At 26.3% G+C, this 20,945-nt stretch overlaps 4 protein-coding genes across 11 annotated transcripts in view; 1 reads left to right on the top strand and 3 right to left on the bottom strand.

Moving 5' to 3' along the window:
* LOC124427052 (protein roadkill) overlaps positions 1–5,952 on the bottom strand; it is an 85,852-nt gene extending 79,900 nt beyond the window's left edge. For 2 of the 5 annotated variants that reach the window (XM_046969495.1, XM_046969496.1), the window contains exons 1-3: positions 5,616–5,949; positions 4,498–4,564; positions 4,204–4,251 (exon numbers count right to left, since the gene is read on the bottom strand). In XM_046969495.1, coding sequence (XP_046825451.1) covers positions 4,204–4,251; positions 4,498–4,561 — 112 coding nt within the window. In that variant the 5' untranslated portion in view covers positions 4,562–4,564; positions 5,616–5,949. Of the gene's footprint in view, positions 1–4,203; positions 4,252–4,497; positions 4,571–5,615 lie in introns of those variants that run through there. The other 3 variants (XM_046969494.1, XM_046969497.1, XM_046969500.1) reach the window with 3 other exon arrangements.
* Positions 5,953–6,508: 556 nt separating this feature from the next.
* LOC124426521 (origin recognition complex subunit 2) lies at positions 6,509–9,232 on the bottom strand. Its single transcript, XM_046968279.1, has 9 exons — positions 8,968–9,232; positions 8,755–8,865; positions 8,456–8,668; positions 8,065–8,303; positions 7,774–7,988; positions 7,531–7,663; positions 7,211–7,451; positions 6,904–7,137; positions 6,509–6,780 (listed from the first exon to the last, which is right to left on the bottom strand). Exons 1-9 carry the CDS (start codon positions 9,047–9,049, stop codon positions 6,581–6,583), a joined length of 1,668 nt encoding a protein of 555 aa, XP_046824235.1. The 5' UTR covers positions 9,050–9,232; the 3' UTR covers positions 6,509–6,580.
* A 116-nt stretch (positions 9,233–9,348) lies between these two features.
* Positions 9,349–15,765, top strand: LOC124426649 (zinc finger protein 493-like). 3 transcript variants are annotated; one of them, XM_046968591.1, is made up of 7 exons: positions 9,349–9,741; positions 9,881–10,224; positions 10,352–10,492; positions 10,658–10,735; positions 10,813–10,880; positions 11,393–12,318; positions 12,492–12,647. In XM_046968591.1, the coding sequence occupies exons 2-7, from the start codon at positions 9,886–9,888 to the stop codon at positions 12,506–12,508; spliced, it is 1,569 nt and encodes a 522-aa protein (XP_046824547.1). In that variant the 5' UTR covers positions 9,349–9,741; positions 9,881–9,885; the 3' UTR covers positions 12,509–12,647. The 3 variants fall into 3 exon arrangements, with proteins under 3 accessions (XP_046824547.1, XP_046824546.1, XP_046824545.1); XM_046968590.1 differs by having other exon boundaries at positions 11,393–12,634; XM_046968589.1 differs by lacking the exons at positions 11,393–12,318; positions 12,492–12,647 and adding an exon at positions 14,479–15,765 and having other exon boundaries at positions 9,364–9,741.
* Positions 15,766–15,774: 9 nt separating this feature from the next.
* On the bottom strand, positions 15,775–20,907 carry LOC124426650. 2 transcript variants are annotated; one of them, XM_046968592.1, is made up of 5 exons: positions 20,580–20,907; positions 16,464–16,605; positions 16,250–16,375; positions 15,989–16,096; positions 15,775–15,903 (listed from the first exon to the last, which is right to left on the bottom strand). In XM_046968592.1, exons 2-5 carry the CDS (start codon positions 16,572–16,574, stop codon positions 15,865–15,867), a joined length of 384 nt encoding a protein of 127 aa, XP_046824548.1. In that variant the 5' UTR covers positions 16,575–16,605; positions 20,580–20,907; the 3' UTR covers positions 15,775–15,864. The 2 variants fall into 2 exon arrangements, with proteins under 2 accessions (XP_046824548.1, XP_046824549.1); XM_046968593.1 differs by lacking the exon at positions 20,580–20,907 and adding an exon at positions 17,986–18,163.
* Between the last annotated feature and the right edge of the window lie 38 nt (positions 20,908–20,945).

Here is a 20,945-nt window from a genome sequence, read left to right as displayed (position 1 = left end):
CGAAAGCTGGCTGATAAAGATTATTCCGTGGATCAAGCTGAAAAGGATTCCGAAAGGAGACTACAAAAGGGGAATTTGAAATTCGTGATTCATGCTGGTTAGAGGAGAACGATTCTCGAAATAACAGACGAGCAAGAGGATACTACGAGGGAAGCGAGAGAGAACAAGAGAGAGAGAGAGAGAGAGAGAGAGAGAGAGAGAGAGAGAGAGAGAGAGAGAGAGAGAGAGAGAGAGAGTCTCTTTGAGGGGAGACCTACGTTAAGGGCTGTGCCTCGTCGCACTCTTTTCAAGGGTGAAGCCCGCACACGGGTGACGGCAGGGTAAAACCGAGCAGTCTGGCGAAGTTGCGCATTCACCCTCCTCCCACAGTCCTCTCTTCTGTCGCAGATATTTAATATGCCCGAGGTGGGATTATATTCCATCTTTTTCTCTCTCTTTCTCTTTCTTTTTCTATCTCACATTCTCAGAATCTCACAAGCTACTACTAAACACACATACACACTCTCTCTCTCTCTCTCTCTCTCTCTCTCTCTCTCTCTCTCTCTCTCTCTCATTCCCTCTTTCTCTCCCTCTCTCCTTCTTTCATTTTCTTTTCCTTCCATTGCATATACGTACGTGTGCATCGTATACACGGCTTAAGTAACATCCATCGTACCGCCGTTGCCGCCGCCAAGGGGTGGGCGGTATACGTCACTTTATTTTAACACGTGCGTTCGTAAAATGCAGAGATAAGCTTCACACGTCTCTTCTTTTTAAGTAAGGAGAGAAAGAGAGAAAGAGAGAGAGAGAGAGAGAGAGAGAGAGAGAGAAAAAGATCCAATCTGTGAATACGTGTCTCTCTCGTAGAATGAAACGCCGACGTTTAAAAGCGTAAATTTTACCGACGCGATTAACGCTTAATAAAAAAAAACGAAAATCGTCCAAGTTTCAGAACTGTATAACGTGTTCGATTAATCTATTAATCAAAATTTCATATTAAACTTTGTCCTTAATTAATAATATTAATCGACCGAGTTAAACTTTGCTTTCTCGGTCTAAAACAAGGCATCAAAAACAATGATTGATCCGACCCTAATATCTGCACTATCAATATATATATATATATATATATATCGTGAGGAAATGTATATGGGCGTGAAAAGTGAATAGAAAATGTGAATCCGCAATCAATGAAATTTTATGTCGACGAGACTTACGATGATCGATTAGATGATTACTTGGGGTAAGTAGTCGACTATACGATTAAATGAATGCTTTACTTCTCTCTCTCCCTCTCTCTCCCTCTCTCTCTGGTCTTTTTTTTTACTATTTTTTTTTCCTTCTCATTTTTCTTTTTTTTGACACAAGAGTGTCATTTAATAGAGAAGTAAATTGGAAATGTGCACGCGCGTACATAAATGCGTAAATACGTAAATGCGTGCTTGCATGCATGCGTATATGCATATAGTATATGTATTGTATATATATATATATATATATATATATATATATATATATATATATATACATGTTCTGTCACATGCAATAATTATGTACCTTACGATGCGACGTAAAATACGGTAATTAGTACGCAGACCTTCGCACGTACTTCGTCTCCACTTTGCACGCTTGTAAACTACCTGTCTGAAGTGTCTATGAGTTACGATAATTACTCTCGAGGCGATTTACATTGAAATGTATCTAAATTTCGCATTGAACGCGTCACTCTATCTCTTTTTTCTCTCTCTCTCTCTCTCTCTTACTTTCTTTGTCGTAAAAGATTTATAAAATTGAACTCTTGAATTTCGACAAATTCTTCTTTTCTTTTCCTTTCAAAAATTTTTCTTTCCTCTTCTTTTTTTCCCGTAAAAATCCTTAGACGAAAGAGAAATCAATTTTTGAAAATTATCCATTCCAGTATTATTTTAAAATTTTAAAATAGAAAAAAAAAATTTCTAGTCTCTTAATTTTATAAAAAAAAAAAAAAAAAAAAAAAAAAAACTAAAGTATCGAAAAAAAAAAGTAACAACAACTGATCACTTAGGGACATTTTTTTCTCGTGTAAAAACTTTGGATCGTATTCGATTATTATGAAAAATCGATTATAAAAATCTTAAATAGATTCTCAGTATAAAACAAGAAATGAAATATAAATATAATGACACGTAATCAGTGAGTTATAAAAATGATACAGATATTAATCGACCTCGTTCTTAACCATTTCTTCGATTCTTCTTTATCGACTGAGAAACTTTGAAAACAATATATATATATGCACCATAAATACGAATCCGAATGTTTAAACACTCGGGAATCTTTGTTCGATTTTGTTTTCTTACGACGAAAAGATAAAAAAAAAAAAAAAAAAAGGAAAAAAAAAACAAAAAGAAACGATTCTCACAAAGAATAAAATAATATTTCTTTACGACAATGAAATATAAAAGAATCTTTTAAAATAGATATATACCTATGCATCATTGTACTTGATGTACATACAATCCGTACATAGTTTGATCGATCGTTCGTATGTATATCAATCGATAATCGATACGTGATACGAGTCACACTGACTTGCAAGCGTACTCCGGAGTGCGTGGAGGCACTCCATTAAAATTGATCAAAGCAAAGAACAACACATTTGTATATCCGTCCATTGGTCATCATCCTTCGGTATGTGTGTTTGTGCGTTTGGCAAGGGAAGAGGGTGTTAAAGGGGAAGAAAAAGATATTTGAAAAAAAACAAAAAAAAAAAAAAAAAAAGAAGAAATGAATAATAAATAAAAGGAATAAAAAGATAGAAAATGAAAAAAAGAAAACAAAAATGAGGAAAGTATTTTTATGAGTCAGAATGTACTACGACTCCGGTGATCGTGACTGATCCTCGACGCTTAACGGCTCCACGACCTCGATTTAGGTAAAATAAGCGGAAATTGGTTAGGCACGTGCATGCCCGAACACATACATACATACATGCATATACATAGACCTATTACTAAGACATATATACACCCACAAATCTGACGTAAACGTAGCAGCAACTGATTGTAAGAGGAGACGCATACATACGATATTGTTCAAGCTGTAATCTCGTTACCACGTGTGTATATATATATGTATATATATATATATATATATATATATATATATATATATATATATATATATACTCATACTCGACATAACAACGGAATACGCTCTCTCGTCTGTTAAACAGTATAACACGGATATGTATATCAAATACGTCTGTTGAGGGGATATAAAAGAACAAAGAAAAAAAGAAAAGGAAAGAAAAAAAAAATAAATAAAAATGACAAAGAAAAAGAAGGAAGAGAACGATCTTGAGAGTGGAACGATAAGACACGAAAGCATTGTTCACACTCTATTTACCATTGCGGCCTTTCGAATGACACAGGGAAGATGATCTTTGGCTAAAAATTGATCTGATTTGATCTAATTTGATTTGATTCGACTCTATTCGATTCTATTCTATTCGATTCGATTCGATTCGATTCGATTCGATTCGATTCGAGAATACTACGACGTTTTGTAAACTATCTTGTCGACATAATAATTCTATGAGAGAAGAAAAAAATAAATAAATAAATCAATAAAAAGGAAAGAAATAAAAGAGGAAGAAAAAAAAAAAAAAGAAAAAGAAATAAACATATACTCCCATACTAGTTTATACGTGAAACGAACGATCGATAATGAAGGGAATATTTAAGAAAATCGAATGATATAAGCGCGCTTCTTTTTTAAGGATTTCGTTTAAAAAATTTCAAACGAGCTCGCTCGTTCACGTGAATACTTGAAATCTAAATAATGATATTAAAGAAAATTATTGCTTTTGTATTATTATTTTCTTTTCTTTTTTTTTTTTTTTTTTTTTTTTTTTAAGAAACTCTAAACGCCATCTAGCTGTACAACGAAAAGTTACAAACTTTCAATATGGTTTAAGTGAATATCTTAAATATCTTAAATTATTATTTTGAAGAAGATAATAATGTTGCTATAGATCTTTGGATTCTTGATGAAACAATTTATATATAGATATAGATATATATATATATATATATATATATATATATATATGTATATATAAAATGATAATATACGCATTTAAAATAATTAATAATATTGCTTGAGAATACGACCATTATTTTTAGTTTCGTATTCTTTTTAATTTAAATGATATCAAACATGCATGCTATGATTTTTACTTACCAAACATACACCACAGATTATATATCATAAAATGGAGGCACTGCCAACCTGCATCAGAAATATTTTTATTATTAATAAAATAAACTACATATATATATATATATATATATATTTTTCTTTTTATAAATAATATATATATTACTTATAAAATAAACTACATACACACTTATATATGCATATGTATATACATATATTATATTGAACAATATTTAACAAAAGAAAAAAAGAACCACAAAAAAATAATATATGTATATGTGTATATATATATATATTAAGAATAATATTTTTTTATACCTTCACATGCAAAGTAGAGCAAGACCGGTTGGCTATGTAGAATTCCAAAAGCTTCTAACAGCATCACCTACAAATTGAAATATACATTGATGATAATAAAAAGTTTATATTATATTTGATCTTAATTGATAAAAGAAATATTTAATAATACAAAGGTAAGAGAAAATTTCTGTTTCATTCTTTAATTACATAGACATTTATAAAATATCATAATTTGCTATTGCCAAAAGATTACTGTATTATAATTCAAGAAACGTGATGACTCATAAATCACATCATACTTTTTGTTTATATAAATTTATACGTAAAACGTGTCAAATTAAATTTATCCTTTATCCTTTTCTTTTCTTTTTCTTTTTTTTTTTTTTTTTTTTTCTTTTACATAAATGAAAACAAAAAGAAATTCTTTTGAACACAATCGCGAATTCAAGGACGGCATAAAGTTACAAAGTATCACGTTTTGAAAATAATCCTATTTATTGGCCGACAGCTGTAACAAATTTAATTCGTTTGTAGATATCACAAAAATATCTATGAGCCATCATATACATACTTATTCATAAACCTAGCCTAGCAACCATTTATTCAGTTATTGCTTTTAACAGCGTGTTCGTATTATTCAAGAAAGTCAAGGTCGTTTGATTTATCGTTAGAAGGTCAATCTGTTTTGTTTATAACATTAATACGTAAATTGGCAGCGCAACGAGATCTCATATACAACCGGTTTCTGCATGATTAGTTATTATAAAAAAAAAAAAAAAAAAAAGAAAAAAGAAAAAAAAAGAAAAAAGAAAAGAAAAAGAAAGAAAGAAAGAAAGAAAAAGAATCAAAATAAAACTAATCGAAGGATACATTATTATATCAGTTAAATTATAAAATCTGTCAACGAATATATTTTATATTATTAATGGAAAAGAATTCGTACGTATAAATTGTTCTCAATTATATACGTAATATGTACTACGGATTAAAATAATTCGCGTAAAAGAAAAGAAAAGAAAGGAAAAGAAAAGAAAAGATAGGGAAAAAAAGGAAAAAAGAAAGAAAGAAGAAGAGGAAAAAAAAGAGAAAAAATATAAATAATCGAATGAATGTTACATGATTATATTCGGACATACCAAAATCACAAAAAGTTTGAATTTGACGATCTTCTTAACCTCTCACCAATCCATGTATATCCACCCACCCCCGAACAGGTCTGACATTTCATCCAGCCTGTAGATAATATGCGTTCCCGGTCATCCCGCTATGCTCACACTTGTATGTAAGAATGATCTGAGCAAGCGATAATACAACTGGCGCCGCCATTCACTATCGTCCGTCCTTAACGAAAACGTATTTGAAATTTCTACCGTAATTAACATTCTTGTAACATAGAGAAGATATTAATTAGAGTTAACGACAATCATTATTTTTGGCTTATTCTTGAGTACTCTAGATTACCCGTGACTATTTTCATGTCATACCACAGATAAAGTGTAATATAGATTTAACGAGTATGAAAATTTTTGTTTACAGTTCCGTTGGAGGGGAGGGCTGCTACCTTTATCATTTTCCTGTCGTGTCCGACTTTACCCGCGGAGTACGTTTGAATTACGTTTCTTTACCTTTTTTTTTCTTTCTTTTTTTTTTTTTTTTTTTTTTTTTTGGTAAATGTTGAAAATCGAAATAGTAAAAAGAAAAAAAACACAAAAAAAGAAGAGAAACAAAAAAAAAAAAAAAGAAAGAAACAATTACTTCAATTTCATCATCGATTTGTTTATAATATCATAATAATATCGAATAATACGATATAAACATTATGGCCGATTAATTCATAGTTACGATATATTTTGAAAATGTTATTATATTCCAAAAAAATTCTATAAAATTGTTTGGATTTAAAAATCATCTAATCTATTGTACGATTAAGTGTCGTTTTAATTTTTCTTTTTTGTCAATCCTTTTAATTTGTTCTTATCTTACCTTACTTCTTATAAACTTTTATTTATCTCTTATCCTTAAAAATGTATAAAATATAAAATTGTATTTATTTTGGCTTAATGTATAAAAATAAATATATATATATATATATAATAAACATTTAGTTTTCATGTTGTTCAAGGAATTGTTTCAACAAATTATTATTAAGTGGAATTATTAGACATTCTGTACCATCCTTGTTACGTTTCGTTCGTACTAATTTATGATCTATGAATTCTGTTAGTTGCGCTCTTAGAGCTAAATCAGTACTCACGAGAAAGCCTTCTCGTGATATTCGATATAAATCTTTAAATGCCATTCCTAAATAAACGGTGTAACAAAAATTTAGTGTTTAATTATTTTTGTTTTTTCTTTTTTAAATAATAATAATAATAATAATAATAATATATTAAATTCAATCCATATATTTATATATATAGTTACCTGAGAAATCACTAGTATTACTATTATCCAACTGATACTGTATTAAGAGTTTATATATGGCTCGAGCATTCGATGTCAAAGAGAGGAATACATTACGAAGCGATGATAAAGCAAGAGCTCCACTGTGTTGTATTAATAGGGAACTCTCATAAGAAGTCTCCGCTTCATATGGCAAAAGCGTTGTAGCATCCCACCAATAAAAATTATACTTTGAATGCTTCATATGATCCCATACTGAGTCAAGTGAATATAATTAAATTTATATTCTCAAAAGAAATAAATTATTAATATAATCCATATTACTTACAAAGCGGTGCATTTATATGATCAATAGATCCCATTATACAAAGATTTGATATTCTGGCAAGAGTGCTAAGCGTATCCTGTGCTTTGTTAGAGCGCAACATTATACCATCTATATTATGAATTAATAAATATAATCGGTCCTTTGGATTCTTCTTTAATATTTTCTTAATGAGTTCAATACATTCTGTTATATTGGCTGGTACATTTAATTCCAAAATATCTGTTATTATACCATCAAGAATCTGAAAATTATATCTTTTACAAGAACAATACAAATTTATATAATATAATATTATTGTAGAATAAATAAATGTACCTTACATCTTTTATTGTTAAACTGGGAAAAAAGCCATCGATTACTAAAGTTGGATGATTAGAAATAAATTGATTATGAAAATCATTAATTAAATTTCTTTTTGATCCCAAACCGTGCAACAACAAAGTATATCCTTCTCTGAAATTTAAATATCATCTTAATAAATTTTTATTGAAGAAAATAACAATATGTTTTTTTTTTACTAATTTAAAAAAAAAAAAAAAAAAAAAAAAAAAAGGACAACTTACTCCATAATGAAGTACCACATGGGAAAGAATTCACGATAATCTTCTGAAAGAGAATAGATAAGCTTTTTATGTTCTTCTGTGATATGATTTTGATTTCCTAATAATTCTTGTAATTTATCTCTGGTAAAACGGGAATTACGAAGACGTCCAAGCGTATGATTTGATGTAACAACTTTTTGCGATTGATTCTCAAAATATTCATCAGTTTTTATATGCTACAACAAATTATATTCTTAATTATATTTTATATTTAAATAGATTATAAGATAACTTTATTTTCCTATAACTCACATAATCTTTGCAAGGAGTTTTATATTTGGCCTGTGATCTTCTTGGAGTAGTTATTAACTTAGATTCTAGATTAGATCTATTTTGTATAGTTTTTAATTTACTTTGTTTGCTAAAATTCTCATCATTACTTATATCAGAATAATCACTACTTTCATACTCTGATTTCGTACTTGTTTCATCCTCTGAAGGTACAAATTCACTTTCTTCAGATACACTCTCGCTGTCGCTTGAAATTATCTCTAATAAATAAATTCTTAAATTATTTTTTAAAACATTTTGATAGAAATCTTAAAAAATCAAATAATCATGTTATAATAATAACATCAAAAAAAAAAAAAAAGAAAAAAAAAAAGAAAAAAAAAAGAAAAAAAAATATATATATATGTAATACCTATTTCAGGAAGAGTTTTTCTTTTATTAATTGACTTATTAATAGTATTATTCTTTACATCAGTGTCTTTGTTAGTTTTATCTTTGTATATCCGAGTCTTTTGCATATCAAATGATTTACGAGACAAATATGCCTTTTGTACCATACCATCTTTCTTAGGCGTTTCAAACTGATACATATTTTTACCACTAACATCATTTTCACTAAATAATTCTAAAAAGAAAAAAGAAAATACAAAAAATAATTCAATAATTATTATACATAATAAAATGATGAAAAATACTTTCTATTATTCGTACCAATAGATTTATGTATATCCTTATCAATAGTTTCAATTTGTTCCTTTATTTCTTCTTGCAATAGATCTTTCTCTCTTATTGTAGAATCAATCAACTTATCCTGAAGATTTCCTATAACAATTTTATAAAAAAAAATAATATTTATTTAAGTATCATTTCAAAATTTATCCTTTATATTATAAAAAAAAAATTAAAGTATATATAAATACGTACCTTTATCCGTTTCAATGTTTTCAGATTTACTGAGCGCCTTTATTCTAGTGGAACGTCGTAAATTTTCATTACTTTGTGCCATTTTCTTTTTTCTTTATTTATTTATTAGTTTATTTTTGTTTCCCTTTTTTTTTTTCTTTTTCGCAATTATATCACATAAATCACAACAACAATTTTAATCCTTTTCATACACCTATTATATGGCTGTGTTTATTAGCAATTATCCGAATTTATAGTTACGAGGTAAATTTGAAGTTTAGTCTAGTCGCACAGTATAACCAACTGCGAAAATTGATAAGTTCCCGCTTAAAAGCTAGACCGTGTATAGTAAAATGAAATATTGCAAAAAAAAAAAAAAAAAAAAAAAAAGAAAAAAAAACATAAATATTTAAGGACAAAATAAAAATCTTATTTAATATTCAACATTTATGTGACAAAATATACAAATGATCGTTTGAAAAATTTTGTTACCATATTATAATAAATTTTTATTTATTTAATAATTTTACTTTTTCAAATGTTACATGTATAGCAGTAACATCTTATCAATTTTATATAAATATATCCATTAGAGAGCGCGGATGGCAGTGATATTAGCGCACCCCTTAGAGTTTCTATATAAATTTTGCCTCCTCCCAAATTATTAGACTTCTTGATATTATTTATTAAATATATACAATGATTTTATATTTCTAATCTATTTGTGAAATATTTTTTTTTCATTGTTTGTGATATATGAATATAAGCAAAAAAGAGGATTACTCTTATTAACATGTAAGTATACTATATAATTTTTTATTAATATTCACTATTATTGTATGTTAAGAAAATTGGCTTTTTTTTATTCTTTTTTCTTTTTTATTCATTTATTTATTTATTTATTTACTTTCTTTTTTTATTTTTTTTCTAATAGATTCAATGGAGACTGGGAGTTCAGTTATATTAGATACTTGTGGAGATGATTCGGTCTTGCTTCAAACAGTAAAAAATATAGTTAATCAAAATCAACATAATGATTTGGAGCCAGAAGAGGAAGAATTTTTTTTAGTAACAGATGTTGAAAATGAACATCATAGAAATATAGATGTTACAAATGATAATTCAGTATGTAATCTAAATGAATCCTTAGAAAAGATATCATGGACAGGATTATGTAGAATTTGTGCTAATGTAAATGACCATTTAATTCCAATATTTGAAGGAGAAGGCATGGAACATGCACTATGTAACAAGATACATAAATATTTACCAATACATGTAGGTATATGTATATTTATATATATATATATGTATATGTATGTATATATATATATATATTTTACATTAAATTATCTACTAATATTATATACTATATTACTGTATTAGTTATAAAATTATATTATAGATTTCTGAGAATGACACATTACCTTTGCAATTATGTTACCATTGTGCAGCTACATTATTAGCATGGCATGAATTAGCTGAAGGATGTTTAAGTGCAGAACGCCGATTGCTTGAGATACAAACCTCATCTCAAAACAAACAGGTAAAATTTTTTGAAAGTATCATATAAGTAATCATATGGAAATTTCTATTCAAACAAATTGCTTGTACAAAAAAAGAAAAAAAAAAGAAAAAAGGAAGAAGAACAATTTATACAAGTATAAATTAAGTATGAATTATTAAAAAAATATTTACCAATTTTATTTAGTACTTTCAACCACAGTCAACAGATGAATCAGTAACTCTGCCAGAAACTACTGTATCTCATGTTACAGAAAAAGTTTTTGTAAGTATAGTTTAAAAACTTCTATCTATTATTGTTAAATATGGACATTATATTATGACGTATGTTTAATATTATAGACCAGTCAAGAAAGTGAAGTTAAAAATGAGGCATATGAAAGCAAGGAAGCTGCTAATGATTCAAACAGGTAATAGTTCTTTATTATAATTTAGAAAATTCCTTTCTATAATATACATATATATATATATATTTTTTTTTTTTTTTTTCACAAATCTACTTTAGAGATTACTTAGTCTTTTATATTTCTCACAACATAACAATTATATATTGTAAATATTTAAATAATTATTATATAAATAATATAGTAGAATTAATTGAACGTGCAGGTAAAATGCCTTAAACACTAATATAGTTATAATATCAACTAAAATTATATTAATATAATATAATAACACCGATGCTTCCTACATAAACACATTTATCAGTGTTATTACCCACATCAAAATATTAAAATAGAAAAAGGAAGTGAAAATGTTTTATGACAAAATAAACATTTTGGATATGACAGAAGCTTGACTTTGCTCATATTGAAAAAAAAAAACTCTTCATGTGCCATGATTATGGGGTTGAAAAATGCCCACCTTCTGCATTCTTCAAATATAGCTACAAATCTGGAGTCAAGCCTCGACTATTTTCCAGGTCCAGTAGCAACCGGACACCATTTAAAATGTTCCTTGAAATGCACAATATATTTTGGAAGCCATATAAAAAAAGATGCCAGCTACAGCAAAAGAAATCTAATATGGGTGGAGATTGTGGTTCTATTTGGATTGCTGTAATGGATACAACGCTTGAACATCCTTCTATAGCTGATCTACAGCAAAATAATGATACAGATGTTAAAGGAGAAATGTGTGAAGAATACAAACAAAATAATGCCAAAATTCTAGATCGAGAACAAAATACATGTATGGTAGCATTTCTTCCAAATGTAAATAATGAATCACAGAAAACAAAGATATGTAAAACTTCCTTAAATGATACTAAAGACACTAATGAGCAAATAAAGAAACAAAAAAATTTTTCTGATACACAAGAATCATATCAATGTATTGAATGTGGAAAGTTTTTTAAATTAAAAGATTCATATTTAAGGCACATGAGGATACATAAAGATGAAAGACCATTTACTTGTCATGTATGTGGAAAACAATTTCGTGATTCTGGTGGGCTTTCGAGACACTTAAAAGATGTACATGCAAAGCTTAAAAATTTTATGTGCGATATTTGTGGCAAATCATTTGCATCAAAAGCTACAAGAGATGATCATCGTCGTACACATACAGGAGAAAGACCTTACATTTGTGACTCCTGTGGTAAAACATTTAAGTCAAAAGCTTCACTTTATATTCATAGTAAATTACATACAAATGAATTTCCACATCCATGCACTTATTGCAATAAAAAATTTCGTAGACGTCAAGAAATGTTAGCTCATGTAACAACACACACAGGAGAGAAGAATTATGGATGTGATATATGCTCAAAAAGATTTAGAGTGAAATCAGAACTAGTTAGGCATAAGCTTGTTCACTCTGAAACTAAGCCATTTGTTTGCGTTAAATGTGGGTTGGCTTTTCGTCAAAAACGTTATTTAAATAATCACATTAAAAGCAGACATGTCGACTTACTACAAATGGGCTAACTTATGCACTGCAATTTACCTCTACACAGATAATTTTTTGACATTCTAGTGTCAAGGAATCATTCAAATCTGCTACGTTTATTATGTTTCCAGGTATGGTTCAACAATGAAGAAAACCTTTGCGGCATACTGTGCAACTCGTACTGCTGTTTTAGCAACATGCAATAATGAACAAACGGATTTTCTAAATACATCATATGAAATCAAGGAAGAAAATTATAACTATATTACAACTGAAGATGATGATAAAATAAAGGTAGAAAGTGTGTCATATGAAAATGAAGAAATAAATTTATCGCACAATAATAATGACAAATTATATAATTTGCCTCCTAATTTACATAATTCAGATATAACAAGAACAAAAACATCCTCACCTCAAAATGATATGGAAAGTAATATTGCGTCAATGAAAACCTGTAATCAATCTGCGAAGAAGTAATACATCTGTAAATATTGTGTAAACATATTTTTTTGAGAGAAAATATAATTTTCTCTTAGAAGTCATACAAGTAGATGTTCTATGTATAAACAATCAAATAACAAGGTATGAATGGAAAAAAAAAAAAAGAAAAAAAAAGACTACCGAATTAAGATGTATTATAAAGAAATTTATAAAAGGAAATCTTATATAAGTGAAGCTAAAGAAATAGAAATATTCCAACAGATATGGCAAATCAAAAAAAAAAAAAGAAAAAGAAAAAGAAGGTTTAATTCTTACCTTTGTATATATTGCAAATTTAAAACAAGAAAGAAAGAAATTATTTGAGTTATAAGTCATAGAATAATCTAAAAAAATGTTGAGAAAGAAGGAGAAAGTTTACAGTCATCGTAACGAATATGGAAAGAACCATTTTTCTACATATACGTTTTTTTTTTTTTGGCACATACGAATGCATATTGGTGAATATTCGTTTAGGTATTATTTCTGTGAAAAACAGTCTTACGTGAACTAAAATATCTATGAGAGGCTTATGCAGGCATAATAAATTTCTCATGCGATATATACGAAAGCAAATAATCAATAAAACTTAATGATAAACATACTGGCAAACGTATACGTATGTATGGAATCTTAGCGAGAGAAACATTCAAAAAAAAGAGTCATCATTATTTGCTTATAAGCTCATTCAAAGAACTCATTCGAATATTTTCTCATTTACATCTATATTATTGTAACAGGAATTATAGAATTGAATCATAATTAATGATAGATATTACTAAACGTACAGATGAAAAATCGCACATGTATATGATATATATGATACGAGAAATGTTCTCAAATTAAACATCAATTAAAATGACATAAAGTAATTAATTTCGATGAAAAATCATGACAATGCAAAAATTGTGATCCTATCTTTCGCCAAAAACAAAATTATTTATTTATTTAGTTAATCATAGAATACTTAGTTATAAAAACTCTATGGTATCTATAAATCCATAGTTAATTGATCCTTCTGTGCATTTATAAAATAGTATTGTAAGATTTTCAAAATAAATTTTAACAAGAAAATTATTTTTCTAAATAAAGTTAAAATAAGAAACCATGCAAAATAAAACAAAAATTATATCAACAATCAGAATTGAAAATATTATTCGTTCTTTGTCAATAATTTATAATATTTAATGAATTAAATAATTATGACAAAGGATATTCTAAAAGTAATAATTATATTAACTTCTATGAAATTACACTTATCTATGGAATCACATATCAGAATTTTTATAATCATCAACATTTTTATATTAATGATCAATTTTTAAATGTGGAATAAATATTTGATGTACAACTAATTAATACAGGTATGTTCAATATTAAATAATGTTGCAATTAAATACTATTTAGCAATATTAAAGCAAAAACAAAAAAAAAAGATATAATTTATTAAACGATAACTTATATGATAATCATTATTTTATTAAATAAAAGGCATTCTGCACGTTCACATGTTACATATTATCTTACTAATATTTTAATTATTTTATGTAATTAATTTATTAATCCTTAATCAATATGTATAAAATAATGTATTATTTTTATGTTAGTAAAAAATTGCGTTTCCTTTTTTTTTTTTAGATGGCAACCAGAGGATAACAGTATTATACAAATTTCCACAATCCAACTAGAAGACTCAAAAATAGAAAGATTACAATATCTTCAATGTGTTCATTGTGAAATAATATTCACAGATATTAAATGTCTTATAAATCATATGAATGCACAACACAGTGCTGGAATGCATTATTGTTCTCATTGCAAATTAGCATATAATGGATCAAGCAAAGCTTTCGAAGAACACTTAACTGCTCACTATAATACCACATATGCTGTTTCAAAGCATATACGATCGGAAAATCAAATTCCATTGATGGAAGAATTTAAAACTGAATCCAATAATGGTGAATTACAAAAAGAAGAAGAGGAAATTAATATAGAAGTAGTATCTTGCAATGAACAATTATCGTTTACTTGTCACTTATGTAACAAAAGTTATAAGAAGAAAAGTGAATTAAAAAAACATGTAATTTTACATGATGACATAATCCAAGCACAGAATCGCGATGAAGCAGAGTTAATACACAAAGCAAAGCAAATTATTAACAATCGTATTTCATATAAATGTGAATTATGTAAAAAAGTTATATTCACAAAGCGTGGTTTTTTGCGTCATATGAGGGTACACTCCGGAAAACGTCCATGTAAATGTGAATTGTGCGGAAAATGTTATCGTATCGAACAAGACTTAGCACGTCATATCAGAGACGTTCATGAAGGTTTGAAAAAATATCCATGTGATATTTGTGGTAGAGCATTTGCTAATAAAGGTGCAAAAGATGATCACAGAAGAATACATACGGGAGAACGACCATATGCTTGTAAACACTGTCCTAAAACATTTCGTACTTTAAATTCTATATACATTCACAATCGTGTACATACTAATTATAAGCCTCATAAATGTTCATATTGTGGTAAATACTTTAGAAGTAGGCAACGATTGAATAATCACGAAACAACTCATACAGGTGTAAAAGCATTTTCATGTGAAATTTGTGGTAAGTCGTTTCCAGTTAAAGGAGAGGTCATGCGACATCACGCTACTCATAATCAAGAAAAACCATTTAATTGTAAAGGTTGTGGCATGAAATTCGGACAAAAAAGATACTTACGAAATCATATAAAGCAACATCATAAAGAAGAATCTTATGCATTATTAGCAGAATTATCAGAGAAACATAATAAGTAAATATTGTTTGTAAGCTAGATTTTTATTTTTATTTTATTTTTTGTATCATTCTTACAAAAAATAATGTATATAATTATGTATGTGTGTATCTTATATTTTATTAGAAATATTTTTATTATGCAATATAAATTTATAAAAGAAATTGTAATAGTATTATACGTCAAAATTATAATATTGTTACAACTCGTTCATAAATTCATCAAAAACTTTCCTTTTTAATGAGAAATCTTCATATTTTCTATTTTTTCTCTAATCTGAAAAAAAAGAAAAAGAAAAACATATCTAATGATTTCATGGTCTTTGTAAACATTTTCTTAATAAATATTATGATTATAATACCTCCGATATATTTTGTTCCTGTATGGATAATTCAGTATCCTTCTTTTCATTAATAGAGTTACTTTTAATTTCTAATTTCTCCATATTGTATATAAATGTATTATCCTCCTGTAAAACAATATTATTAAAATTATTAATATTATTAAAATAAAATGTAAAAACTTAATAATATATATATATATATATATATAAAATTCATAATCTTATATAAATTTAATTTGGAAGTATAATTAATTAGTATAATTTTAATATAATTATTACTTTGCGTAAATACATTTGTTTTTTTCGCTTTGGCTTTCTTCTTTTTAATTTGGCTACATTTATTACAGCTCGTAAAACTAATTTATTTCTTGTAGAGTTTCTTGGCTCATACGCTTCATAATCGTCCTGCAATAAATCGATTAGCTCATGTAATAAATTACATTTAAATATATAAAACAAGTAAATTTTAATTGTAAATATAAAATTTAATTACACTATAGAAGTCATTAGTAGAACAACCTACTGAAACCATTTCTACACATGATTTACTTAAAACAGGAACATTTGTAGTTGATGATCCGGGTATAGGAATTTTGCTTTCCATTATTCTTTGACTTTTGGGTAAAAATAGAAAGCTATAACATAAATACATATTATATATTACATATACTCTCTCTCTTTCTAAATTTTTATTATTAATTATATATAAATTTATTATTACATGTTCGAATTAATATAGAGATATTGATAATTTTTTAATTTAATCTAAGTAACGTTAAATTATCTAACATAGACAAAAGATAATGATAAAATTAATATATTTCAGAAATATATTTAAATATATATGATAGATAATATATCCTTAATATGAAATGCATTCAAGTTCTAAGGTAATATTTCCCAAACATTTTCTATGATAAAACAATCCAGAAATCCTGACATTTTAACAGAATACTCTTGATTATTTTATAGAAATAGATAGACATTAATAATAAATAAATTAGGCAAGTAAATATAAAAATTAAGAAAATAAAATAAATATTTTTTCAAATTTTAATTATGTTAAACAAAACACATGAAAATAGTTAAATAATATTAATTTTGCATAACTCTTTCTATGAAACATTTATTAATTTTTCGTGAAATATAATTTAGGAAACGCGGTTCTAAGGTATTCTACTTTTTTTTAATTTTAATAATTATATATATATATATATATATATATATATATATATATATATATATATATATATATATATATATATATATATATATATCACTTACATCAGAAAACTAAAACTATTGTTATTTCTCGACATAGTCATTTTATATATTAACAAATTTTCCACAACATTGACGCCATGATTGCATGGTCCTTACGAACGATTCTTTAAGGGGGTTTGTTTTACTCATTGATGGAAAATCATTAATGAAAGAGCGGCATTATTGAAAAATAAAAAATTATTTAAAATATCCTTTAACATTAAAAAAAAATTCGAGAATCATTAAGTGCAATTTCATATGAATAGAGAACACAAGAAATCCCTTCGATCATTAAAGGACACTGGAAAGTTATGACAAATGTGTATTTGTCATATATTCATAGATTATCACATTTTCTTTAAGCTTTCTGATGTAATTTTTCAAAAAAAAAAAAAAAATAAATAAATAAATAAATAAATAAATAAATCTTAGAACATGAATGCATATCTTAAACTCAAAAAACAAATCATCAACAACAACAACAAATATATTGTTGTTATTAATATATATATATTATATATATTAATAAATATAATATATATAATAATAAATAATATATATATATAATATATATATTATAATATATTATAATATAATATATATTATATATTTCCGTAAATATTAACTCGTATGTAAAATAACCGGTAAAAGTTATGAATTATTATTTTTTTTTTTTTTTTTTTTTTTTTTTTTTTTTATATATATTTGATAAAAAGAAGATAAAAATATATATATGTAAAATAGATACATACCAGTTATAAAATTGTTCTTGAAAAGAACGAACGGAGAAATCACCTCACAAAATAGATTCACAATATGATAAAACAAACGTAAACGAAATCACTTGATAAAAGCACTTGATGAAATTAAAAAGCAAAACCGAAAGAAAACTAAGAGAGTAAGATCGTCACGTAAATGTAACTTCTTCGTAACTAAGTCAAAATTTTACGGAAACGCGGTTTAAATATTCATTTTCAAAATGGAAGGGGAAATCCCTTTCGAGGATGTACCGCCCTCAACAATTATTATATCCTTATGGGCGGGACAGAAGAATGTCCCTCCTAAGTTAAACAAATTTAAGGCTGTCTTTTTCTTTTCTTTTTTCTTTTTTTTTTTTTTTTGTTAAAATACACGAACTTTAAATGCTAAATTTTTGTATAATTCAACTTTTATGTTATAACAGACAAAAAGAAAAAAAAAATAATTTTAGCTTTCTGATGTAAGTGGTATATATATATATATATATATATGTTTATATTTAATTTTATATATATGTATATATATATATATATATATATATGTTTATATTTAATTATATATATATATATATATATATATATAATTATTAAAATTAAAAAAAAGTAGAATACCTTAGAACCGCGTTTCCTAAATTATATTTCACGAAAAATTAATAAATGTTTCATAGAAAGAGTTATGCAAAATTAATATTATTTAACTATTTTCATGTGTTTTGTTTAACATAATTAAAATTTGAAAAAATATTTATTTTATTTTCTTAATTTTTATATTTACTTGCCTAATTTATTTATTAAAAATATCTGTCAGTCATTATAACGGTAGATATGCTTAAGTTAAAAATAAAATAATTTAAGTGTGACGATTTAAAGAGATTTCCGAAGCAGACAAAAAGAAAAAAAAAAGAAAAAGAAAAAAAATATTAACACAATGTCAGTCAGTCATTATAATAATATATATACTTAAATTAAAAATAAAATAATTTAAGTGGGAGGATTTAAAGAAATTTATGAAAGGTATGAAAATTATTTGTTCAATCCCTCAATAGTATTTATTTATATAAAGGAAAGTTCCAAGTTTTATTTCTTTCCAAATATAAACATAAAATGTTAGAAAATGGTATTACCCATGTCCCGCCATAAAATATATTCTATTCAATGGTACAGGTTGTGTGGTCGGTCATTAAAAAGGTGTTTTTAATCCGTTAAAAATTATCAATAGAAACTAGAAAAATATAACTATTATAAATATAACTATTCATGTAGTTTCTTATATTTTCTCAGATATATTTCTTCTAAATATTTACTATATATTCCCGTCAACTATTATAGTGATCAATAGGACAATAGAAGAGAGTAAAGTCAAAAATGAAAGTGAAAGTTAATAATTACTTTTACTTCTAAAGATCAAATAATTTTGTAGAAACGAAATTTTCACAATTTTCTATATACAAAATTTTTTCTATTTTCAAAATTATGAAAATTATTGTTTCCATGGTTTTTTTTCTTTTCCTTTTTCTTTCTTTTATAAAAAATTTTTACACGTCCTCGATATATATATATATATATATATCCTTGAAAAATTGCGCACGAACTTTATTGATTATTTAATATTATTCAAAGTTAATTGTATGAAAATAATCATTATGAAAATTAAACCAAAGTTGACAATAATTAATAACAAGAGTCTATGTACGATAATATCAACGATTTAATATCATAAAGAGTCTATATGATAAAATCAACGATTTAATATATATATATATATATATATATATATTTAGATTTATATTTCTATAATTGAAAATTAAAATTATACGATATAAATATCTATACATATATCGATATATTATATAAATACATGCCTATATATTATATACATACATATATATCTATTACATATTGACTATCAAATAAAGTTTTTATAAAGTTCAATTTTATCTATTTCTTAAAAATATCTCGATGTAACATTGAATAATTTCTTCGATATATCTTTTAAGTATATATATATATATATACACACACACTCGCACACATTTTGTTGATTAAAATTAATATATAAATAAAAAAAAAAAAACAAAACAAAACAAAAAAAGCAGGGGAGAGGGGAAACAAACAATAAATAAATAAATAACGTCGTAAATAAAAGTAAATGAAATGTGGTGTAAATGAAAATGTATAAACGAGCGTTGTTTTTGGGATTCGATAAAATTTCGAGAAGGAAGAAGGAAGGAGAGGAGTCGTTGGATAATTAAAAAAAAAAAAAAAAAAAAAAAAAAAAAGAAAAAAAATAGAAAAAAGAAAAAAGGGAAAAAAGAACAAAGAAAAGAAATAAAAAAAAAAAAAGAAAAGAAAGAAAAGGAAAGAAGAAAGGGGGGGAGGGGAGAAAAAATGAAAACGAAAAGAAAAAAAAAAATAAATCGTCGTTTATTTTGAGATCATCGTTGGTGATTGTCGGGGAAATAGATTTGTCTCTATAGTTGTAACAACCTTGCTTGCGTGCACGTAATATACATACATACATACATACATAAATCGAAAATTCTATTTATAAGCAGTAAAACAGTGTTAGCCGTAGTCTTATTATTTACCCCGAAATAAAATTGGTTGTGCGACGGGAATGGCTCGGGCTCGAACGAAACGCGACGATGGGGCTACTCTTATGTTTATAAATATCGTTGTCAGGAACAATAACGAATTTTATCGACGAGATCGACGAGAATTTTGGATTTTGGATTTTTCATTTTTGACGAAAAAAATGGCCAGTGGCGTTGGAAGGAGAGCTGGGTGAAGTTGAGAAAGAAGGAAGGAAGGAAGAAAGGAAGAAAGGAAGGAAGGAAGGATGGATGGATGGATGTTGAGAGAAAGAAGGACAAGAAGAGAAGGAAGAAAGAAAAGAAAAAAAAAGGGAATGATAAGAATAGAAGAAAGGAAGGAAGAATGGAATAAACGACAAG

This window comes from Vespa crabro, chromosome 9, assembly GCF_910589235.1.
Source record: "Vespa crabro chromosome 9, iyVesCrab1.2, whole genome shotgun sequence".
Classification (NCBI taxonomy): Eukaryota; Metazoa; Arthropoda; class Insecta; order Hymenoptera; family Vespidae; genus Vespa; species Vespa crabro.
The sequence above is the reverse complement of the archived record's forward strand: the minus strand, read 5'-3'. Positions and strand labels throughout refer to the sequence as shown.